The sequence below is a fragment of the Pan paniscus genome, chromosome 18 (assembly GCF_029289425.2).
Source record: "Pan paniscus chromosome 18, NHGRI_mPanPan1-v2.0_pri, whole genome shotgun sequence".
NCBI classification, from domain to species: Eukaryota; Metazoa; Chordata; class Mammalia; order Primates; family Hominidae; genus Pan; species Pan paniscus.
The window spans coordinates 91,192,037-91,212,349 of NC_073267.2; the positions used below are offsets into that span (position 1 = coordinate 91,192,037).

Here is a 20,313-nt window from a genome sequence, read left to right on the forward strand (position 1 = left end):
GCCTCAACTTCCTCACTCTTAAGATGGGGATGGTAATAGTTCCTACCTCCTAGGCTGGTGGGGAGGAATAAACGAGAACAAATACATAAGGCCTCCAGCATAGTATCTGGCGTTTGGGTACCGGTCATTATTATCACGGTATGTCCTACTTAATGTTTACAAATCAACCACTGTACTGGGCTGCATGGAGGATGTCTGGAATGGTCCTGGAATATATCAGGGATTTACATCCTGCTAAATCTCCTCCTTCTACTGGAGTTTTGTGCCCTGTATGGGTAGGGGCGTGTCCACAGATGTCCCTGAAGTGGACAGCAGCTGCTTTGCTTGCCACTGGGCCACTCCACCCAGTGACTTTGTGCTAGCCCTTGTTGCTTCCTTCTGTGGGGGGAGGTGAGCGTGAAAGTCTCCTCACTGGCCTCCTTGCCTCTAGGTTTCTCCTCTGCAATGCTCATCTGTGCCACACTGCAGCCTTTTGAAGAAGCCATGTACAAGTCACTCCTTTGCATGGCCCATGTGGTGTCTCCCCACTTCTCTAGTCCCTGGGTTTGCATTTCAGGGTGCTGCTTGCTCACCGCCTACATCTCTGCTCCACCTCCTCCAGGGACCTTGCACTCCATGGCAAGTGAGTTCAGTTTCCTGAACAAGCTGAGCATCCTCCCATCTCTTTGCCTTGGTAGGAGCCAGTTCGTCTTCTTGGAGCACCTATCCCCTTCTTTACTTGATTCCTAAAGAACTCTTAGAGTACCCTGGTCCCCCACACTGGGTTAGACATCCCCCTTTCTGTTCCTGGAGCACCAAGCACAATGTCTGTTACTGTTCTGGACTCTGACCTCCATGCTTTGTGGTTGAGGATGAGGACAGCACCTATGTCATAGGGTGTGAGAAGAAAATGATGTGTGCGTACAAAATTCTTAGCACATAGGAAGTCTCTGGCCACTGTGGTTATTATAGTCATTACTATTAATACCCTAGTGCCTGGCCTGTGACCAGCATACAGCAGGAGCTCAATGAAAAAATTTGAACAAAGGATCTAATCCCACCCCCTTAATGGACTGGGGGGTTTCTTGGCCACAACCACCCCCCAACACCCACATATCTAGGGCTTGCCCCTTCATGATTGGTGGTTTTCTCAAGGCTGTTCAAGCTCAAAACTTGAAGGAAATGGCAGCAAATTGTGGGGAGCTAAGGAATTTCTAAATTTCTAATCTAATTGTGCCTCCCCGAGGAGGCATCTCCTGGGCAGGCTGGATGTGAGTCTTCTTTCCTTGGTGAGGGATGCAGCCTGGGACCTGCCTTTCATCCCCTGCCTGAAACCCTGGCCAGGTTCGGGGAGAGGGTCCTCTGGGGAGCACCTTCATGCTGCCTGTTCTTGGGAGAGGGGGTGTGAATAATTTCCACCAACGGCACAGATGCTGTGGATATTCCGCAGTGTTCACGACGCAGTTCAACACACGCTGCACACATTCATGTGTTCACTACAGAGGCACCTTCACTTAAAAAGGCAAAAATCTAGGGTTTTAACGTTATTAGCTGCAGGAGCACGTGGAGATAAGAAAACCTGGCTGAGGAGCTGAGCATTTGCTAGGTGGCCTTAGGTGCCGGCTGCTTGTGATGGCAGAAAGGGAGCTTTTTGCATCCAGGCTGCAGTTCCTGATACCCTGGGTCACAAGAGAATCGAATATGGTTCTCTCGTGGGCTGGTGCTGGGCCTGTGAACTCAGATAAAATGACCAGGTGGGGTCCCAGGGAAGGTAAAGTAGGGGGAGCTGCTGGGGTACGCACAAGAGGGGTGGCTGTGTAGGTTGGGGGGGGGCTTTAAGTGGGTTCCTAGAAGAGGCTCTGTCTCCCTGAGCAGAAGAAAGAAGGGGGATGGGGGGACCGTCCCCTGTCTCCAGAAGGTTTGAGGACCCCCAAGGCCAAAGCCAGCAGACGTCAAAGGCCAGGAGTTCGAGGCCGGCCGGGTCCCGCAGTGGGAGACAGGGCAGGGTGGGCTCATCCTCCGGATCACCGCGGGGACACTTTCAGTCGGGGAGGCGTCCCCGTCCCACGGCCCCATCTGGCCAGCCCGCTGAGCCTGGACAGCGGAGGGGGCGTCAGGGGTCGAGGGTTCCAGTCCCCGTCCTTCCACCCAGCCCCCGGCCCTCGGGTACCCTTCTTTACCCGTCCGAGTCCGGCCCGGGGGCGGCGGGGGTGGGCGAGGCGCGGGCCCCCCGGCTCGGGCAGCCGGGCTGGGCTCCCGCCCGGGCACCCGCGGGGGCGCGGCTGGCGTGACGTCACGCGCCCCGCCCCCGCGCCCCGCCCCCTCCCCACATTCCAGGCGGGGCGGGCCGGGGCCCCGCGGGGCTCGCCCGCCCCAGCCCCCTCCCCAGGGGCTGCCCCTCCCGTCGGGCCGCGCCTCCCCGTCGTGGGCCGCGACCCCGCCCGGACCGCGGACTCCGCCCGCGAGAGGCCGAAGCCGCCGCGGCCGCCGCCGTTGCCGCCATTGACGTCAGAGGGGCGGGCACATGACCCTGCGGGGACCAATCGCGCGGGCGCCCCGGGCTCCGCGAGCCCGGCGCGCGGCCCGCCCCGCCCGCGGCCACTCTCGCCCGGACGGCCGCGCGGACACACGCTCTGTACACACGCGCGCGGAGGCGCGGGGCCCCGAGACACGCCCGCCCCCACCCCGCCGCCCCCACCCCGGCGCCCGCCCTCCGCGCCTGGCCCCGGCCCGCCCTCGGCCTCCCCCGCCCCTCCCCGTCGCCCGCCGAGCCCGGTCAGCCGCCGCGAGCATGCACCCGACGAGCTAGGAGGAAGCCCGGAGCCCCGCAGGAAGCGCCGAGGCCGGCCCAGCCCGCCGCACGCGCCGCCCCCCGCGGGCAGCGCCCCCTCCCCTGCGGGCGCCCCCAGCCCCACACCCCCCCACCTTCCCGGGGGGTGGGGGGGTGCGGGCCGCCGGATCCGGGGGCCCCGCCGCCCCAGCAGCCCAGGACAGCCCCCTCTCCCCGCCCCCAGCCCCCTCCCCCGGCGCGGCCATGGATGTGACCAGCAGCTCGGGCGGCGGCGGCGACCCCCGGCAGATCGAGGAGACCAAGCCGCTGCTGGGGGGCGACGTGTCGGCCCCCGAAGGCACGAAGATGGGCGCCGTGCCCTGCCGCCGGGCTCTTCTGCTTTGCAACGGGATGAGGTACAAACTGCTGCAGGAGGGCGACATTCAGGTCTGTGTCATCCGGCACCCGCGGACCTTTCTCAGCAAGATCCTCACCTCGAAATTCCTGAGGCGCTGGGAGCCGCACCACCTAACGCTGGCCGACAACAGCCTGGCGTCCGCCACGGTGAGTGGCTCTGCGCGGCTGCACCCCCGCCTCTCCTCGGGGCCCGAGATGCGCCCTCCCTGGCTGCCCCCTGGCGCTGCACCTGGAGCCCAGGGCCTGGGGGGCGGTGGGGGTGCCGGGGGAACGGGGAGAACCAGGGCGCCTCGCTCCTGGCCTGCTCGCGGGGCTCGATTTTGGAGTCTGAAGCCCAAACCAGCCGACCGGGCTCGGGAGAGACCCTTAAAATGCTGGAGACTCGGCCCACCGCCAGGCTGGGTGCCTGGGGACTTTCTGCCCCCAGCTCTTGTGTTTCTGGTGGCTGGGACTCGAGGATGGACCCGACGCTGGGCCCTGATGGTGGTGGGGGTTCTCTCTGGAAGCCCCTGGCCCATCTGGATCTGAGGGGTGGGGGAGGGGAAAACAAAATACCACCCCTCAGATTAAAAAAAAAAAACAACAACACAACAAAACCTCCAAACCCCCAAACCCAAAGAATTTCCAGAAGCCAGTTTCTCTGTTTGGTTTACCCGTCCTTTATTCTCTTTCCTGTCAGGGCTGGCAGGCAGAACGGGGTGCTTCCCTTTCTGAAAATCTCATTCGCACATTGAGAGGTTGGAAGTGGAGGGGGAGGGGGCAGTGGTCCTGGAATATCTCAGGACCCAGCGGTGGTCGAGTTCTAGCCTAGAAGCTGCTTGGTGGAGCCCTGGTCCGGCATTGTCTGTAGAGTGTGTGTATACGTGTGTGTTTTGTTGCCGGAGGTTTAATTTTGTTATTGTTTTTAAATACATGGGTAGGACTGGGTCAGCTGGATGAGTCGGAGAGGAAAAACCATTGATCTGTTTCTGAAATCAGATCTGCAAATGGTGGCCTTCTTCGTACGTGGAGAAAGACAGCTGTGGTGGGGTCGAGGGGAGAGTGGGGGTGGCGGGTAGGAGCCTGAACAGGATGCTTTGTGTTTTGAAACAAGGACAGTTTCAAATACCGGCTGTGGCTTGGGCCTGAGGCTTGCCGTGGGGGTCCCATCCTCATTGGAGGGGTAGCTTGTCTTCCCCAGAATGCACACTCCTCCCTGGGGCCACCGTGATCCTGTTTACTAAGCGCAGTGGGAGGGGGCTGAATCCACTGCCTGCCCACACCTGTGCCAAGAAAACCCAGCCAGGAAATAGGGTGTCGCTTACATGGCATGTCACAAACGTGTAGCGTGTGTAGACATTTCCTTGGCATCCATGTTCCCTTGGCGGTGTGTCACAGGCCATGACACATGCCCCAAGGAATGGGGAGGGGGGAAAAGTTAGCTGAAGAATCCTACTCTTTGAACCAACCCCCCACCCCCCACCCCAGAGCGTTGCAGCCCTCGAGGACTTTTATTCTGAATTTGGGGTCCGACATGCTTAGAGCACCTATTTTCTCTTTCCTGTGGGCACATTGGTGCAATATCTGCAAAGACTCCTTTTTCAGGGAGGATTGCTGGTCGCGGGGAGGCGGCCCAGTCCCCGGTCAGGCTGGTGCATGTTCTCAAGCCCGTCCCGCGCCACAGGCCGCAGCATTTGGCTTTCCAATGGATGGAGGGGGGAGAGAGCCTCCGAAAATTTGCCAGTACGGAGTGTTTCTGATGTGGGGAGGAACTGGTGACCGCGGTGCCCCCTGCCTGGATTCTGGAGACCCCAGATCTGGGTTCAGAATTTTCACCTGGCTCAGGGGGACTTTATTGGGCTTTTTTTTTTTTTTCCTCTTACACTCCACAAAATGAAGGGTTGTTGGTGGTGGGGTAGGAAAATGGTTAGAAGGAACAGTGACCTGCCGTGGGAAGGCCAGGAGGAGCCTTTCTCCCTCTGGGAGAAGCCAGGAGTGAGTGTCCCCCTGCTACCGTCCTGTTTACGGAAAGCCAGCTCTCAAGGCTAATGCCTCCCCACTTACCTCCGATTGCTCAGGAGGTATATCTGAGAGAAAGAGGGAAGGAAGAAAGACCTGAATAGCCAGAGGCCCCTTGCTCACCTTGGCCAGCCCAGGTAGGTGGCACCATCGGTAGTGTGGGCCTTTCCGGAAAGCACCTGTCTAGTACTGGGGACTGAGGCTTATCCATGGAGCAAGATTCTCTTGGCAGAGCCATGCTCTGGTGTTAGGAAATGTGGCAAGAGGAACTATAAGGAAGTGTTTGATGGACTGGCATAATCCCCTTTCCGCTGCCTTTCGTCACCAAGCACTGCAGGCAGGGGGTGTCCTTAAGTCTTACCCTTGCCCTCTGGTGGGCTCCAGGTGGCCTTGCCTCAGGGCCTGTGAGCTTGGAGGTGGGGCTGTGAGGGCTGGCCTGGCTGGAGCGCTGGCCTCCCGGGCAGAGGTGAGGTTGGGACTGCCACCAGGGCTCTCGTCCCATCATGAGACACCTGGTTGGTGTCCAGGCTCTCGGGGAAGCAGCGGAGCCCCTGTGGGGTTTCCCTGAGGCCTGGACATTATGTAATCTGTCTGCATTTTATAGTGCGGCCCAAGCACTCTATTGAGAAATATGAGCCCAAATAAAACAAAGGTGAATTTGAGTGCAGTTCCCTAGAACAAAAACCCTTTGCAGTCCTGTGGCTTCGCAGCAGCCCCGGCCCAGCCCTGAGCTCCCGATATTCCAAGTATGTTTCCTATAGAGTCATATCCTTACTTGAAATATCAGTCATCCATATTTTAAGCCGTCTACACAGCCCAACTCAGAATCATCTGGTAATTATCTGGTTAATTGTATGGGCTTCAGGAACAAGACCCAGAGTGATTGATAGGGATTCAAACCAATAAACAAACCAAATACTCTTTTTTGCCCAAACCTTTTGCAGTCTGTCTCCATTGATCCAATTAACTGAATCTGAGAGATTTAAGACCATGCTTCCAGGAGCACATCTGCATCAGGCTGGGATGCAGGCATACTGGGGCTCCCAGTCCCACCTGCTGGGTGACACCAGCTAGGTACACCTTTTAGTCTGGGGTCCAAGGGACCTGATAGCCCTCCAGGCTGTCTTACCGGTGGAGCCAGCAGCCTCACCCGCCTGGCCTGCCTGTAAACTTTGCCTCCTGTAGGATCAGGTCGCAGCTTGCCCTGCCCTGGTCTCCTGGGCCAGTTACTGATTAAATCCTTGCAGAGCCAACAGCGTGCCTAATGTGGCTTGTGACGGCCGCCAGGTCTGATGCACCCTGTGCTTGGAGACTTTGGATCCGAAATGCTCGTAAACAAAGGAGGAAGCAGATAGGCGACAGCTGACTTGGGAGGGGAGATAGGGAGGCCAGGGCCCCTCCCTGGGGGACCCAGGACTGCACCTTTGTGGGGAAGGGCCTGTCTGCCCAGGCTGTGGCCCGAATGTGGTGCCCCATTCCCTCTTTGTACCCAAACTTCCCAGTTCCTGGGCCTCACTGGCTCTTCATGGCTGGTGATGGTCGTGTTGGTTGTAAATGACAGCCAGGGCAGCCAGGGGTTCTGCATAAGCGACCGGGTTCGGCAGGACCAGAATCCATTTTGCTGCTCTCGTCTGTGGGTTGAATTTGATCACCTGCTAGACATGTTTGTCCGTGGGCAGAGGGCTTTGTCTGTAGGCTTTGTTTCTTCTGCACCACGGAAGTACAAATAAGCTGCCTACCTTTTATTTCATCTTACTTTTAAGAGAATGTGGCACACGGTATTTCAGAATGGTGGATCCACTCAGAAAGTCCTTTATTCAGGGGTCGGGGCACAGGTGACAGTAGTGTTCTTTATTCTCAAGCCATAATTCATCAGTGGCTTGTTTTTAAATTTTCACCACTCTGCTGTTTGATTGCAATGTTTCTGGGCATCTTGATATGGATGGGAAAGGAGAAGCCACCTTCATTCTCATTGGTTTCTTTAGTCTGGTGTTTTCTTGGTGGGGAGCAGCTGTTTTCTGAACTTGGACTTTGTTTAGCACAGGCTTACTGCATGCCTACTGTGTGTCACTTGCTGAGCTAAGAGTTACACATCCACATGGCTTGGTTTCTACCATAGAATTAAAATCTATGTCCTCCAGGGTAGTCACAGATCCCACAAGAACTCATCTGTGCCCACATGCACGCATGTTAATTGCTTTTTCACTTTTGTTACATACCCCCCTTCCCCCCATGTGCCTAGCCTGCCTTTAATTTATTTGATGTTTTTTGTGGCAGTAAACACACAGATTTTTTCCCCCCCTTTCCATGCCATTTGTCATAGGAGGATTTTGGAGTGTATCAAAATTGTTTCCTAGACAACTTGTCTGATTGGAGGTGGTGGAGGGGAGGGGCTGAGACAGAGAGGAGAAAAAGTCAAAATTCTCTGTAAATTGCAAACGTGGTCTGCCTTTCCCAGGCTGTAATAAGTAAGTGCATTTTAAGGAAGGAGTAAGTTTTGATGCTCGCATTTGCCTGGTGCAATCTGAGATGCCTGTTCCGGCCACGGCAACATCATGCCAGTCCAGGTGGAAGGAATTTCACTGCATGTGGCTGAGCTTTCCTGCAAGTGGGTGACACAGGTGTCAGTTGCTGCTGGCTTGGGCTGCTTGGCCCACAGATTGACTGATGTGGCGGCCCTGCCTGCTCCTTAGTGTCTCATCGGGCAGTGAGAGGGCATTTCTGGGGCACTGTCCTGGGCAGGGCTCAGGGGGACCTGGTAGAAGGCAAAGCTGTCCCAGGGCACCTCAACTGCTTCCAGCCAGGACTGACTCGTCTTGAAGGTACCCAATTGGTGTTTTGTTGGCATGGACATTGCAGGGGGTCAGCTTACACCTTTGATTAAAGGAATACATGAGATTAAGTGAGGCAGCCTGATATGGGGCATCTCCGCTGTGGGGCAGAACAGATTTGGGTTTTGCGTTTTCATGGCGCTGGATCTGGATTTGAAGGGTGCAGTTTCCTGGCTGTGTGACTTTTGGTGCTTTGCTTTCCCTTGCTGGGCCTTGTTTTTCCTCCATCCTTAGGGAGAGCACCTCATGTCTAAGGTTGCTGTAAGGATTGGAGAGGATAGATAAGCACCTACTAGTATAGTCAGCATACAGTGACCAGGATTCCAATTCCTGTTTTGCTAATTGCCCTGAAAGAGCTTCATGACTTTGTGCACAAATGGAAGGGATTATTGTTACCTAAAAATGGGTGGCCTCCAGAGAGTTCCCTGAGATGAATAGTGCATTGGGGAAAGTTAGGGGTGTTTAGCAGGTCTCATAGGTAGGAAGGCAATGAAATTCTTGCCAGCAGTTTAAGAAAAATTCCTTGCGGGGCATAGTCTAGTTTCTTAAAATAAATTACAAAAATTGAAATACTCATGTATGCATCAGGTAGATTTGATTAGTATAACAAGGTGTTTAATGGAAAATGAAGCTTCCCTTACTCGACATCCACACAGCCCCTAGTGGCCCTCCTTGGAGGCAAACACTGCTGCTTATTTCTTGTGTATCTGGACATGCATGCACACAGCTGTCTACCGTGGTTCTTCACTGGACAGAATATTTTGGAGACCCTCCATGCGTGTGCAGCTGCCTTGTTCTTTTTCATTGCTGCATAGTGTTCTGTTGTAGAAGTGTATCACAGTAATGTAGGTAGACCCTCCCCTGTTGATGGGCATTGAGGTTAGTCCCAGCCTCTTTGATATGGTTTGGATGTGTTCCCACTTAAATCTCATCTTGAGTTGTAGCTCCCATAATTCCCTTGTGTTGTGGGAGGGACCCAGTGGGAGATAATTGACTCATGGGGCGCTTTCCCCCATACTGTTCTCTTGGTAGTGAATAAGTCTCACGAGATCTGATGGTTTTATAAGGGGAAACCCGTTTCGCCTAGCTCTTTCATTCTCCTCTTGTCTGCCACCATGTAAGACGTGCCTTTCACTTTCCACCATGGTTGTAAGGTCCCCCCAGCCATGTGGAACTCTGAGTCCATTAAACCTCTGTCTTTTGTAAATTGCCCAGTCTCAGGTATGTCTTTATCAGCAGCGTGGGAACGGACTAATACACTCTTGTTCCTTGAAAGAAAACATTTTCTATTTTTACTGAATGGAGTTGTCTCTATTTTGATGTTCTTTTGCTTAATTCTTTGGGATGGGGGAGCTGAGCCTCCTTTTGAAGAGGGAAGGGCAGTGTTTCCTGGGGTTATTGCTACCTGGAGTCATGCTTTGTTCTGGCTAAAGGTCACCAACCAGGGATCCCCCTCAGAGGGTCTGGCCACTTGGTCTTCCCTGCAGCTGAAGGAACATAGGTGACCAGGGGGCTCTGACAAGGATGCGCTGACTTCCACCCACAGAACAAGGGCTGTGCAGCTCCACCTGAGGGCATTGCTTTTTGTTCCCTGACTTCCTGCTTTCCCCAGGATGGAAGCCAGGCCACCCAGCCCCATGGTGGAGGAAGAGAGGAAGTGAGAGTTTCTCTTCCTTGCTCCTGGCTCTGGTGATGAACCACCCAGTGTATTCAACAGGCGCCGAGGGAGACTGTGCGCATTTTGAAAGGAAGCTTCGCTTACATCAGCAGAGCCCTAACCGAAGGGTGATGAGACGTGCGTGTGGGGGAGGTGTTTGCTGTGTGTATTGAGGCAAAGGAGATGGCAGAGAAAATATTTCTGGTGCTGAAATTGGTTCCTGACTTCAGTAGCCATTTCGTTACCCCTCCCATGTGCACAGCGCTCGTCCTGGCATTTGGGGTGTGCAGTGAGGCCACAGGAAGAGAACACGGCAGACCCAGTGGAGCAGGGGAGTGAGGACCTGGACTTTGAAATCAGACAGGGGAGCTTGAATCCTGCCTCTGCAATGTCCCAGGTGGTGACCTTGGGCAGGCCCCCTAGCCTGTGTCCTTATCTGTAAAGCGAGGATCAGAGAAACTTCCTCTTAGCATTGATGTCAGGGTAAGTGAGGTGAGGCCTGGCGGTGCTTTCATGCCTCCATTCAGCAGTTAAGTGTCACCGTTCTAGGCACTCGGAAGAAAACAGGAGCCTGCCCTCGTGGAGCCTGTGTTGGTGGGAGTGGACAAACAACTAAGTTAAGAGCAAGTAATTATAAAATCCGATGACAGGGATCGTGGAGAAAAGCAAGCAGGGTGGGGTGAGTGGTGGGCTGCTTTGTACATAGTGGTCAGGGAAGCGGGTGATAGGACTTCCAGGGGGAAGAGCATTCCAGGTAGAGGGAACAGCAATTGCAAAGGCCCTGAGGGAGGAGATCATCTGTAGAAATCACCCAGTAAAGTGGCTTGCACCTGGTACATGCTCTATGATTGTCAGTTTCCTTCCTCCTGCTCTGTGGAGCTGTTATTATCTGTTTAAAAAATTAATGAGTATGTAGAATGTGCGAGGTAATGGACACATAGGCAGCTCCTTGCCCCGTAAAGCTTCCATTCTTTTGCTTCTGTTGTGTGTTTTTTCTTTTTTTTTTTTTGTTTTCGTTTTTGTTTTTTTTTTTTGCAAACCTGGCTGCCTCCCAATAAATAGTGAAGAATAGCCCTTGTAGCAGTGCCTTAAGAGATTCTTAAATGACAAAGCCCAGCAGAACTTTGAAAACGCAACTCCCTTTGTCCATAACTACATTCTAAGGATCCTAGGATCTAGAACACACTAGTGCTCTGATTCACCTCTGGTTTTGCCAGCGAGGAAGGGGTGAGGGGAAGTGTGTCGGCAAAGACCCTTGCAGCTGGCTCAGCAGCCCACCTGGGATTCAAACCCAGACTCCTGCCTTCTCATGGCATCCTTTGTTCGTGGCTCTACTGCTTTCAAGCTACTGTCAGAAATGGTAGGGTGGACGGAGCGACTAAACTGATTGTGCTGGGCGAACTCTTTTTGGAGGGAAGCACATGGTCTGGATCGTCTGGTCCCTGGTGGATATAGGATTTGAGTGTATGGAATCAAACAGCCATCTGGGTGCTTCCCTTGGGCTGGGCTGGCTGCATCCAGCTCAGGTGGAGTCATATGGAGAAGGAAGATCACACCGGGACTGCTGCTAGCTTCTCTGGGTGTCCTGGGCCAGTGCCAGTTTCCTTAGAGGTCCAAGATATCTGAAAATCGGAGCACACAGTCTGAGCAGACCCAGGCCTGGCTCTCCTCCCTCGCATGTTGGCTCCCTGTGTGGACTAGGTGACCCTGTTTACCAACACACACACCGGTGCGAGGCTCTGCAGGGAAGGAGAGCCACGGGTATGGAAGGGGCTGTGTGTTCACCAGGCAGGCTAGCTGCCGTAACATGCAGCCCTGGCATCTGGGTGGCTTCATGCAGCCCAGTTCTTGCAGTCCTGCAGGGGTCTCCCGAGGGTTTTGCCCCCTCTTTTTCTTGTGAAATGGTTCTGCCCTCCCCTAGGTCCTTCATGGTCAGGGGGATGGGGAAAGAGTGAGCACCACAGCCAAGCCGTTTGTAGATCTGGCCGCTTGGTTGCCTAGAACTCAGACACACGGCCACACGGAGTGCAGGGGAAGACTTGGGAACATGGTTTACATGTGCGTCTGGGAGGAAGAGGAGAGCATGGAAGTGATGACTACTCCCACCCCAGCATCCTTGGGATGCAGCAGCAGACCTTGAGGTCTCCAGGGTGCCAAGAGCAGAGCTGCTTCCCTAGAAAGGAAATTCACATGACCGTGGTCTCATCTGGTTCCTGGGTTTGAGGTTGGTGGCAGTTCGGCCAAGCTTGCAGTCTTCTCTGGTGGGGAATAAAGTAGGGTGAGCAAATCCCTTGTAAGAGATGGACCTATATGTTCCTGGTTGCAACGATATTTATCGTATCCCTACTGTGTGCTGGGCACAGTGCTCATTTAATTTTCACAACAATTCTGTGGGGTAGGTGTTTATTCCCATTTTACAGATGCTCTAATGAGTCTCAGATAAAGAGAGCTGGGAGGAAGTAGAGTTTAGTGTCAAAGCCAGGTCTGACCCCGTGTCTATGTGGGTCCATCAATGTATATGCACCTGGTAGATGCACGTGAAACTATTTCAGCCTCCTGCAGAAACATCTTAGGTAGAAATAAGTGAGCTTCTCAGTTTAGTGTTTGCCAAGGTTGGCGGACATTCCTTTGGGATTTTGTCAAAAAAGTTAAGGGAACCGATATGGGAAATTGAATGCCAGCTATTCATAAAGGGTAAGCATTAGGTGTATAACTTGAACACCATATATTATTTGTGCAAATTGAGTGTTCTGGGGCACTGTTCTTGCATAGTGAATGCTCTCAGGCATGGCACTTGGAAAGTCAGACATACTCTTCCCTCCCAAGGGACTCATAGTTAAATGGGGGTATTACAATTATGATACACCATAGAACAAAGCACATTGCTTAGAGAGGGTTATGTCTTGTCCTGTGTTTGGACAGAGGAAGAGACGCCATCATGGGGGTGGGGAGTTTCAGGAAGGACTTCTTTGTAGGAGACAGGCATCTGGATGGAGAGGTAGGATGGAGACTGATGGAGATGAGGGTGGCAGGTCGGAGGTGGGAATGAGCAGAGGGAACAGTGAGCAAAGGGACAGGCCAGAGCGGCTGGGCACATTCCGGGGGTCTGTGCAGTTTTTATGGGGTGGACACCGTAAGACGGCATAGGAATTAAAGATAGAGGTGGGTTTGCCTCCTAGAGCAGAGTCTACCAGTGTGGGGTGATTAATGCTGGGTAAACCCATGCATCCTGGGGCGGGTGGTGCTTTACGATGCAGAGAGACTAAGGACTGGCTGGCCAGCCAGAAGCCCGGGATGTCACAGATTGGAAGGCTTAGGAGTGCAGGGATCTCCGAGTCGCCAGGACCAGGCAGTTAGTCACAGTAGTGAAGGTGCAGCGGCCACTCATGTGTGATTAGTGTGTTTCCTCTTGCCAGGGGCTATGCTATGCAGGTTTTATCAGTGATCCCTACAACCCAGTTAGATACTGTTACTCTCTCCATTTTACCGATGTGGACACTGAGGCACTGCCCATCAACAGACATCGTTTGGATGAATGAACAGCTTGCCTAGTTGGGAGGTCTGTCCTGTTGGAAGGGGAGAGGGACCCACGGAGAGGGAGGCGCAAGCCCAGATCTCTACCCCTCCACTTCCTTGTAACCCCACGGGCCTCTGGCCCTCTGCGTAAGAGCGAGTTCTACCACTCCCCTGCTGCAGGGCTCTGTCCGTACTGAAAGAAGGTGTGCAGGGGATTGCGTGCGTGGTGTCTCCGACACACGGCCCAGCTATGGTGCACACAGCCTTTCTCGGTATGGACACAGGCCCTAGGATTCCGAGCCCACCCCTGTGGCCTGTGAAGAGTGATGGTAATGGCGTCAGGCTGCTGGGCTCAGCCTGGTGAGCCCCTGGTGGGCTTTCCACTAGAGACCCCTGCTACTCCAAATCCCAGGCCTGAGCTGTGGCTCACAGGGCCCCTTTCTTGAACCTTCCCTTCAGGGAGGCCTGGTGGGAAGGCCCCGCCTAGGCCTGTGCTGTCTCGAAGGTGATCCCATCAGGCTGGAGCTCAGGGCCAGGGACACAGTTGGCACCTTGTAGGCGACGCAGGAGTGGCACTCTGCCTCTTGTCTGCAGTGGGGGAAGTGCAGTGGGGTCTCAGCTGGCGGGTTATGGGGGCAGGGCTGCCCATTGGAAAGGGGAATGATGACTTGTTGACATCTGTTTGTCACCCTGGTTGGTACATGTTTCACGACCCTGTGACTGAGGCTTGCTTCAGGGTGGGAAAATGGAAGAGCTCGAACTGTCCCAGCAGGCTGGTGGCGACTGAGCTCGGGGAGTCCCAGCAGGGCCAGACAGAGCCCAGAGCCAGATGATAGTCATGTCCAAGGTGAGTGGAGGGGACCGCGGGGTAATCATGACCATTTCCTCCAGTCATTCTCAGACCTTTAGGCATGTGCGCATTCCGTCCTCTCATCAGCCCCATGAGGCGTTAGCAGGGGAAATGGAGACCTCAAGAGTTTAAGGTTACACAGCTGGAACCCAGGCAGCCTAACTCCAGAGACAGTGGCCTCCAGATGTCACGGTGAGTCCCTGGTGGGGTGTGAGCACAGGAACCCTGGCAGCAAGGGCCAAATCACCAGCAAGGCAACAATAAGGATAGTGAACACTTACCCGGAACCTGTTTTATGCCAGACACTACTTGAGCCCTTTGTGCAGATGTACACTCATCTAATCCTCACGATGCCCCTGCGAGGTGGTGCTGTCATTGTCCCCCTTATACAGATGAGCAAACTGAGGCCCAGAGAGGAGAGATCCCTACTTACCCAGCTTGTAATTGTGGAGCAAGGATTTGACCCCAGGCTGTCTGGCTCCAGAGTATCACTGCATGTGGCTGGTAAGCAGAGTTTTGGGGCTGCAAAGCAGAATGTCGGAAAGGCCCAAAGTGGCCAGGCTGGCTGTGAGCTGAGAGGAGGGCCTTGTGGAAGGGAGAGCGTGTGGACAGAGCAGAAGGGTCTACCCTGACTGGACTGGGGCCCCTTCCGAGAGCTTCCTGGGCCAGCTTTCTGCAGACCCATCTCCGGAGGAGCCGTGGCAGAGGATCGCTTCTCACCTGCCCTCGTGGAACCTGGGGTGGTCACCTCAGCCTCCTCGCCTGAGACCACCTGACCCTGCAGAGCGCTGTGTCACAGCCGGTGGTGAGGACTGGATCACAGTGAGCACGAAGTTCAAAGTCTACTGTGGAGCGAGCCTCCCGCCCTGTCTGGCTTCTGGCCTCAGCTTCCCCATGCCTCTGACCTTTGGCACACGCCTCTTCTTTCTGCTTGGAACCCCTCCGACCCCCCCGGCAGTCAGTGGTTTTCCAGGGCTACCTTCCCCAGTTGGAGCCAAGGCTTGCTCCCCTGTGGCGCGGCACCACCCCAGCTGGGCTGCCAGGTCGCCTTTGCCTCTTGCCTTCTCCACTCCACATTTACCTCCCCTCTCTTGTAAAAGCAAAACTGAAGCCATCATACAGGGATGACGACAATCTTACAAAATCAAGAAGAAAAAAAATCCTCCCAGAATCCCACCACCTGGAAATCACCCGTATTAACCATGTGGGGTGGAGCCATCTACCCTTTCTCCTAAACGAGTGCGTGTGACATAGGTACACAGGGGGCAGGAGGAGCTTTTATTCTATGTTGGCCTCCACCTGCCAGATGCTGGCCCACTGCTCCCCACAGTTGTAACAACCCGTGATATGTAACAAGCAGGCTCTGCCACATGTCCCCGGGGGGCCACATTGCCCCTGATTGAGAACTGCTATGTTCATTCATTTAATCATCACACCCACCTCGTGAAGTCCCATTTTCTGGAGCAGGCAGGGGCTGCCCGGGCTGGCATGTGACAGAGCTGGGAACTCCTGCACCGTCCCACAGTCACCTCGTCTCTTCAGAACTGGCCCACAGGAGGTCTAAAAAACAATGTGGGGGCCTTAGGAGCCCTGTCCCCATGTCTGGCATGGTGTGGGGCCAAGAGCCGGTGGGCCACGGCACCCCAGGCCCCCAGAAGGAAATCCCGGCTGGCCTGGCCGTTGGCAAGCTCCCCCCTACCTTTGATCCCTCCCGACTGACCTCCCCCTCGCTGTCCCTGCCTTCGCCCTGATGACTCAGGACTTCAGAGATCTGGGTTGTTGAAAAGGGGAATTACATCATGCCAATAAGAGAGAGGGGGAGAAATTAGCATTAGAAAGTTTTGGTGTAAGGAAAAATGACTTCAAAACCTGCTTCTTGTGCCCTGTCTGAATTGAAGCAGGTTTTTGGGGGAGATGAGGAAGTGGGGAGGAGAGGGGATAGGGACCCTGGCTTCTCACCTCTTCTAAAGAGGCCTTCATCTGTTTGACCCCAGACCCATCCACGGCTGGGCAGTGGGTCCCTCTCCTTTTTATAGCTGAACCCCATCACCTGGAAGGCTATTAAAATGCAAGGTTCTGGAGTTGGCATGCAGGTTCTACCCGCAGGCTTGGTGAAGGGGGGTAGGGGTCAGGGAGCACTGCAAAGACGAACAGTCTGGGGTTCTTCTGATGCCCCCAGTGGTAAGCAGGGCACCCTCTCTGGGCCAGCACAGCCCTGGCTGGGGGCATGACTAGAGGAGGGGATCCCGGCTGATCTCAGTCCCACTGGCCTCCACTGGGTGCTCCTGCGTAGGGCCCTCCCTGCTCAGCCATTCTGGGAAGCTTTGCTTGAAGGGGATCAGGAAGGAGGAAACCCCCTGCCTCCACTTTGAAACCCGCACACTGTTTCCCCATTACGTCTTGCAGGGAGGTGGAGGCGTTAAATCCCCTGCCTGCCCAGGTCAGTCCTTCCCTAAAACAGGACAGTGATCGGGCAGGGTGATTAGGAGGGCTGGCCAGGCTTTTTGATCCAGACATTTCATATGAGGCCATTTAACCAGTGGTGTGATCCAGCTCTCAGTTTCCTCATCTGAAAGCTGGGGATATAAGAGTAGCCACTCCCCAGGATAAAGGGGAGAATACATGGAATTCTGAGAATAAAGGAGAGAATACATGGAAAGTACTTAGTAGAGTGTGGACACGTGGCGTGTGCTCAACAGATGTTTGCTACCATCATCATCATCATCATGGCCCCTACCATTACTGTCATCTCCGTTGTCACCATCACTGTCACCATCACCGTCACCATCACCGTCACCATCACTGTCACTGTCACCATCACTGTCATTACTGTGGCTACCGCTTCTCTTGTGTTGGGTTTGCCACCTGTATACCTTCCTGCTTCCTGCAGGACTGTGAGCTTGAAGGCAGGGTTTGGGTCCGTTTTTCCAGGAATACCCGATGTCAATAAAGGCCTTTGTCTGTTGTTGCATGGTGGGGGACCTTGGCATCCAGGCTGTGAAGGGACAGGAAAGTCTCACAGTTTTCTTGGAAACCTTCTGGTGACCTTGGAGTCAAGGGAAGCTCTTCTTGGGTGTGCCCGTGGCCCTGCGCTGTGACCCCGTGCCGTGACCCTGCTCCGTGACCTCGCTCCTTGACCTCAGGCACCATTATTTGGAATGGGCTCTCAGCCCCTGTCCTAACCCCAGCCACCAAGCTCCCAACCCAAGCAAGATGGAAACCCGCCGTTGGGAGGATTAAGATATTATTGGTGGTTTTCACCTCAGCTTTCAGCAGCAGTGCTTGGGAAATAAGATTTTGATCTCGGAAAATATGATTTAAAAACAGAATTGAAAGTCGCTTTTATTTTCTAAACGATATTGCCCCTGACGCATGCACTGCCTCTGACTGGTGGCCTCCGGTCTGAGCACACCCGTGGGGGAAACTGCGTAGCAATTCCAGGGGTGTGCTCTCTGGATTTTATAGACTTCCACCCCGTGCAGGCCCTGCCTTTGATCCCCCACTCGGGTCTGCAGTGACAGAGCACCTGCTTTAGACCAAGCCCAGGAGGCTGCTGCTTCTTTGGGGAATTGTCTTAGCCTTTCCCACTCTTAGGAGGTGGCCTTGTCAGATGCCAGCTGAAGGGGTCTTCTTCCTCCGAGCCCTGCTGGGCTCACCTTTGAATGCCACAAACCAAACCCATGGACCAAGGGGACTTTGGCCACATCCCAGTGCCCCCTCCAGTGGGGAAGGGAAGTTCCTTTCCTTCCTGTTGTGTGAGGGCTAGGGGCACTGAGTCCCCACAAGGCCTCACCATGGAGGCTCTGAGAGGTGAGGTTTGGCTCCCCTGGCCACCCCAGAGTCAACACAGGGCCTGTGTGTTTTTCTTTGCCTCTGGGCCCATGTTCTATTCTTTCCAGCCTTCGCCTTGGAAACCCCACCCTCCATTCTCTTCTGCTCCCCTGCCTTCTGGGTGGGTCTGGCCAGTGGAGAGCCTGGGGGAGATGGAGGATGGGAGGAGGGTGAGTGGGCTATTTATTCCCTCCTTCCTTTTCCTTCGGGGTTGCCATGGGTGGGTGGCGTCCCTCGGCCACTCCTGCAGTCATGTCACTCCCTCTACCCCGGTTTTTCTGTAACTGCTCCTTCCCCTGCAGTGTCAGGCCCAGGGATAGAAATACATGGGGGAGAAAGGAAGTGACTGCTGTCCTGGTTTGCCCAGGACTGTCCCAGGTTTTTGCAGTGAAAGTCCTGTGGCCCAGGAAGCCCCTCAGTCCTGGGCACACTTGGACGGCTGGTCACCCTAGGTAGAAAAACCATCTTTTGTGCTTCCCCTGTACGCTGCCCACGCCTTAATATATTGTCCTTTTGTGAAAATTTCCTCAAATTGCACCATTTTGCATCTGCCATCTGTTTCCTCCCAGGACCCTGGCTGATGCACCAGGAGCTTGAGGAGATGGAGTGGTGTTCAGAGCCTCTTCCCTTTAGAGTTCAGAGCAACCAAATGGGCATCATGCTGAACGTGGGAGAAACAAAAGAATCTCTTGCACTTGGACTCTTTTCTGAAAATTTGCCCCCTGCAAAGCAAAATGGTGGTGGTGATGATGGTAGTGGCCATTTCTTTGCCTACTCACTGTGGCCTTGTTGTGAAGAACTTTGATGCCCTGTTGTATGTGATCGTTATGACAATCCTGTGAAGTTTTTCAATGATGAAGGAAACTGAGGCTTAGAGAGTTGGAGTAATCTGTGAAGGCTCAGGATGGGCAAGAGGTCCCGCCCAGGTTTGAACCCAGATGCGAGGTTACCACGCTTCCTGGTGAGGTGTTTTACAACTAAGGCCAAGCCAGGCAAAACCCATTGTTCTGCAGCTTCTGGCTTGGATTGGGTGTCTTGTTGAGTATGTGGGCAGTGGATCTGATGTTTTCCACTTCCTCCCATGTGGCAGGGCTGTGTGCATGGAGCATGAGGGGCTGGCTGGGCAGACAGCCTTGATTTGACTGAATTCAGCCATGGCCCATGTTGGAAAATGTTAGCCTATTTTTCCTTCTCCATTTGCCCCTTCCCCCTTTTTTTGTTTTTATAATTAGAATCAGAGCCAGCCATAGTTGGAAGAGAACTTGAAGTTCATCTAGTTCTGGGATGGCAAATAAGTGACACATGTGCTGCCACTCCTCATTGCCTTGACCGTGGTAGACATTGCTAATCAACCCTAGCGTAATTAGTCTTCCCAGTGAGCTCAGAGACAGCCACTAATAATCAATTGTTGTTGGCATGCAATGGGGACCCTATTTGCCATACTTGATGTAGCCCAGCTTCTTTCACTGCATAGATTAGGAACTTAAGGCCCAGAGTCGTTAAATGACCCTCAAGGGAGCCAGTGGGATTTTTGAAGCCTTCTCCACACCAGGGTGTTCGCTCTTAAGAGATGATTTTGGGTTAAACAAAGTGTGGTATAGAGGAAAGCACCTGGGTTTGCAAAGCAGTGCCTGGATCTGGGTTCACATCCCAGCAATGCCTCTTGTTGCTTGTAACTCTGGGTAGATCACATGAGTTCTCTGACCCTCATCTTGGAAACTGAAATTCCCATCCCTACATCCCAGGATTGTGAGAATAAATGACATGGTATATTTATCCAACATTCAGCACTATGTGCTGGGCACCGTTCTAGGCATCGCGTGTTGCGGTGAGCTGCATAGGCAGTTCTCATGGAGCTGGCTGCCCTCATAAAGATGAGGCTAGTTTTCTTCCTCTTTCCTTCTCGGAAACCCATGGAACTGTGTTGTCATCATTATCTTTTACTTCTCTTCTATCGTATCCACTTAAATTTTGGTCCATTTCTGCATCCCATGACTTGCTTTGGGAAGTGATTTATTTTTTCTTTCATTCCTGGTCTCATTTCCATTCTTGTGTCTGGGTGGATGGTCAGTGAGTCCTTTGTCACAGTCACAAAAAATCAAAATGACAGAATATTCCCTGCTGAATGGATGTTCTGGGGTACTGGGTCTAGATTTGGGAGTGACATACTCCCTTTGAAAATGTGCTGAAAGCTATGGATCCTTGGGCTGGCAAAATGGTTAAGATGGAGCAGGGCTTATAAAACTTAGCAACTATGTGTTTTTTAGCATCCATAATATAGGCATTTTTAGGGATTCATGGACACCTCCCTCTCCAGGGCAATAAACCAGGCTAGGGGGTCAGTGACGCTTCCCCAGCAGGAAATGGAGCTTTGCACAGAAATAAACATGTGAGTGATAAAAAAAAAAAAGTTTCATTAAGTAGAAAGATCAAGGTTTTCATTCAGAGTTTTGCTCCTTTGGCC

General features: G+C 53.8%; 1 protein-coding gene across 2 annotated transcripts in view; it reads left to right on the forward strand.

Annotated features, from left to right (window-relative positions):
* The first annotated feature begins 2,578 nt into the window (after window positions 1-2,578).
* CMIP (c-Maf inducing protein) overlaps window positions 2,579-20,313 on the forward strand; it is a 268,332-nt gene continuing 250,597 nt past the window's right edge. The window contains exon 1 of one of the 2 annotated variants that reach the window (XM_034940794.4): window positions 2,579-3,313. In XM_034940794.4, the coding sequence (XP_034796685.1) occupies window positions 3,014-3,313 (300 nt within the window). In that variant the 5' untranslated portion in view covers window positions 2,579-3,013. The remainder of the gene's footprint in view (window positions 3,314-20,313) is intronic. The other variant, XR_004666951.3, reaches the window with a different exon arrangement.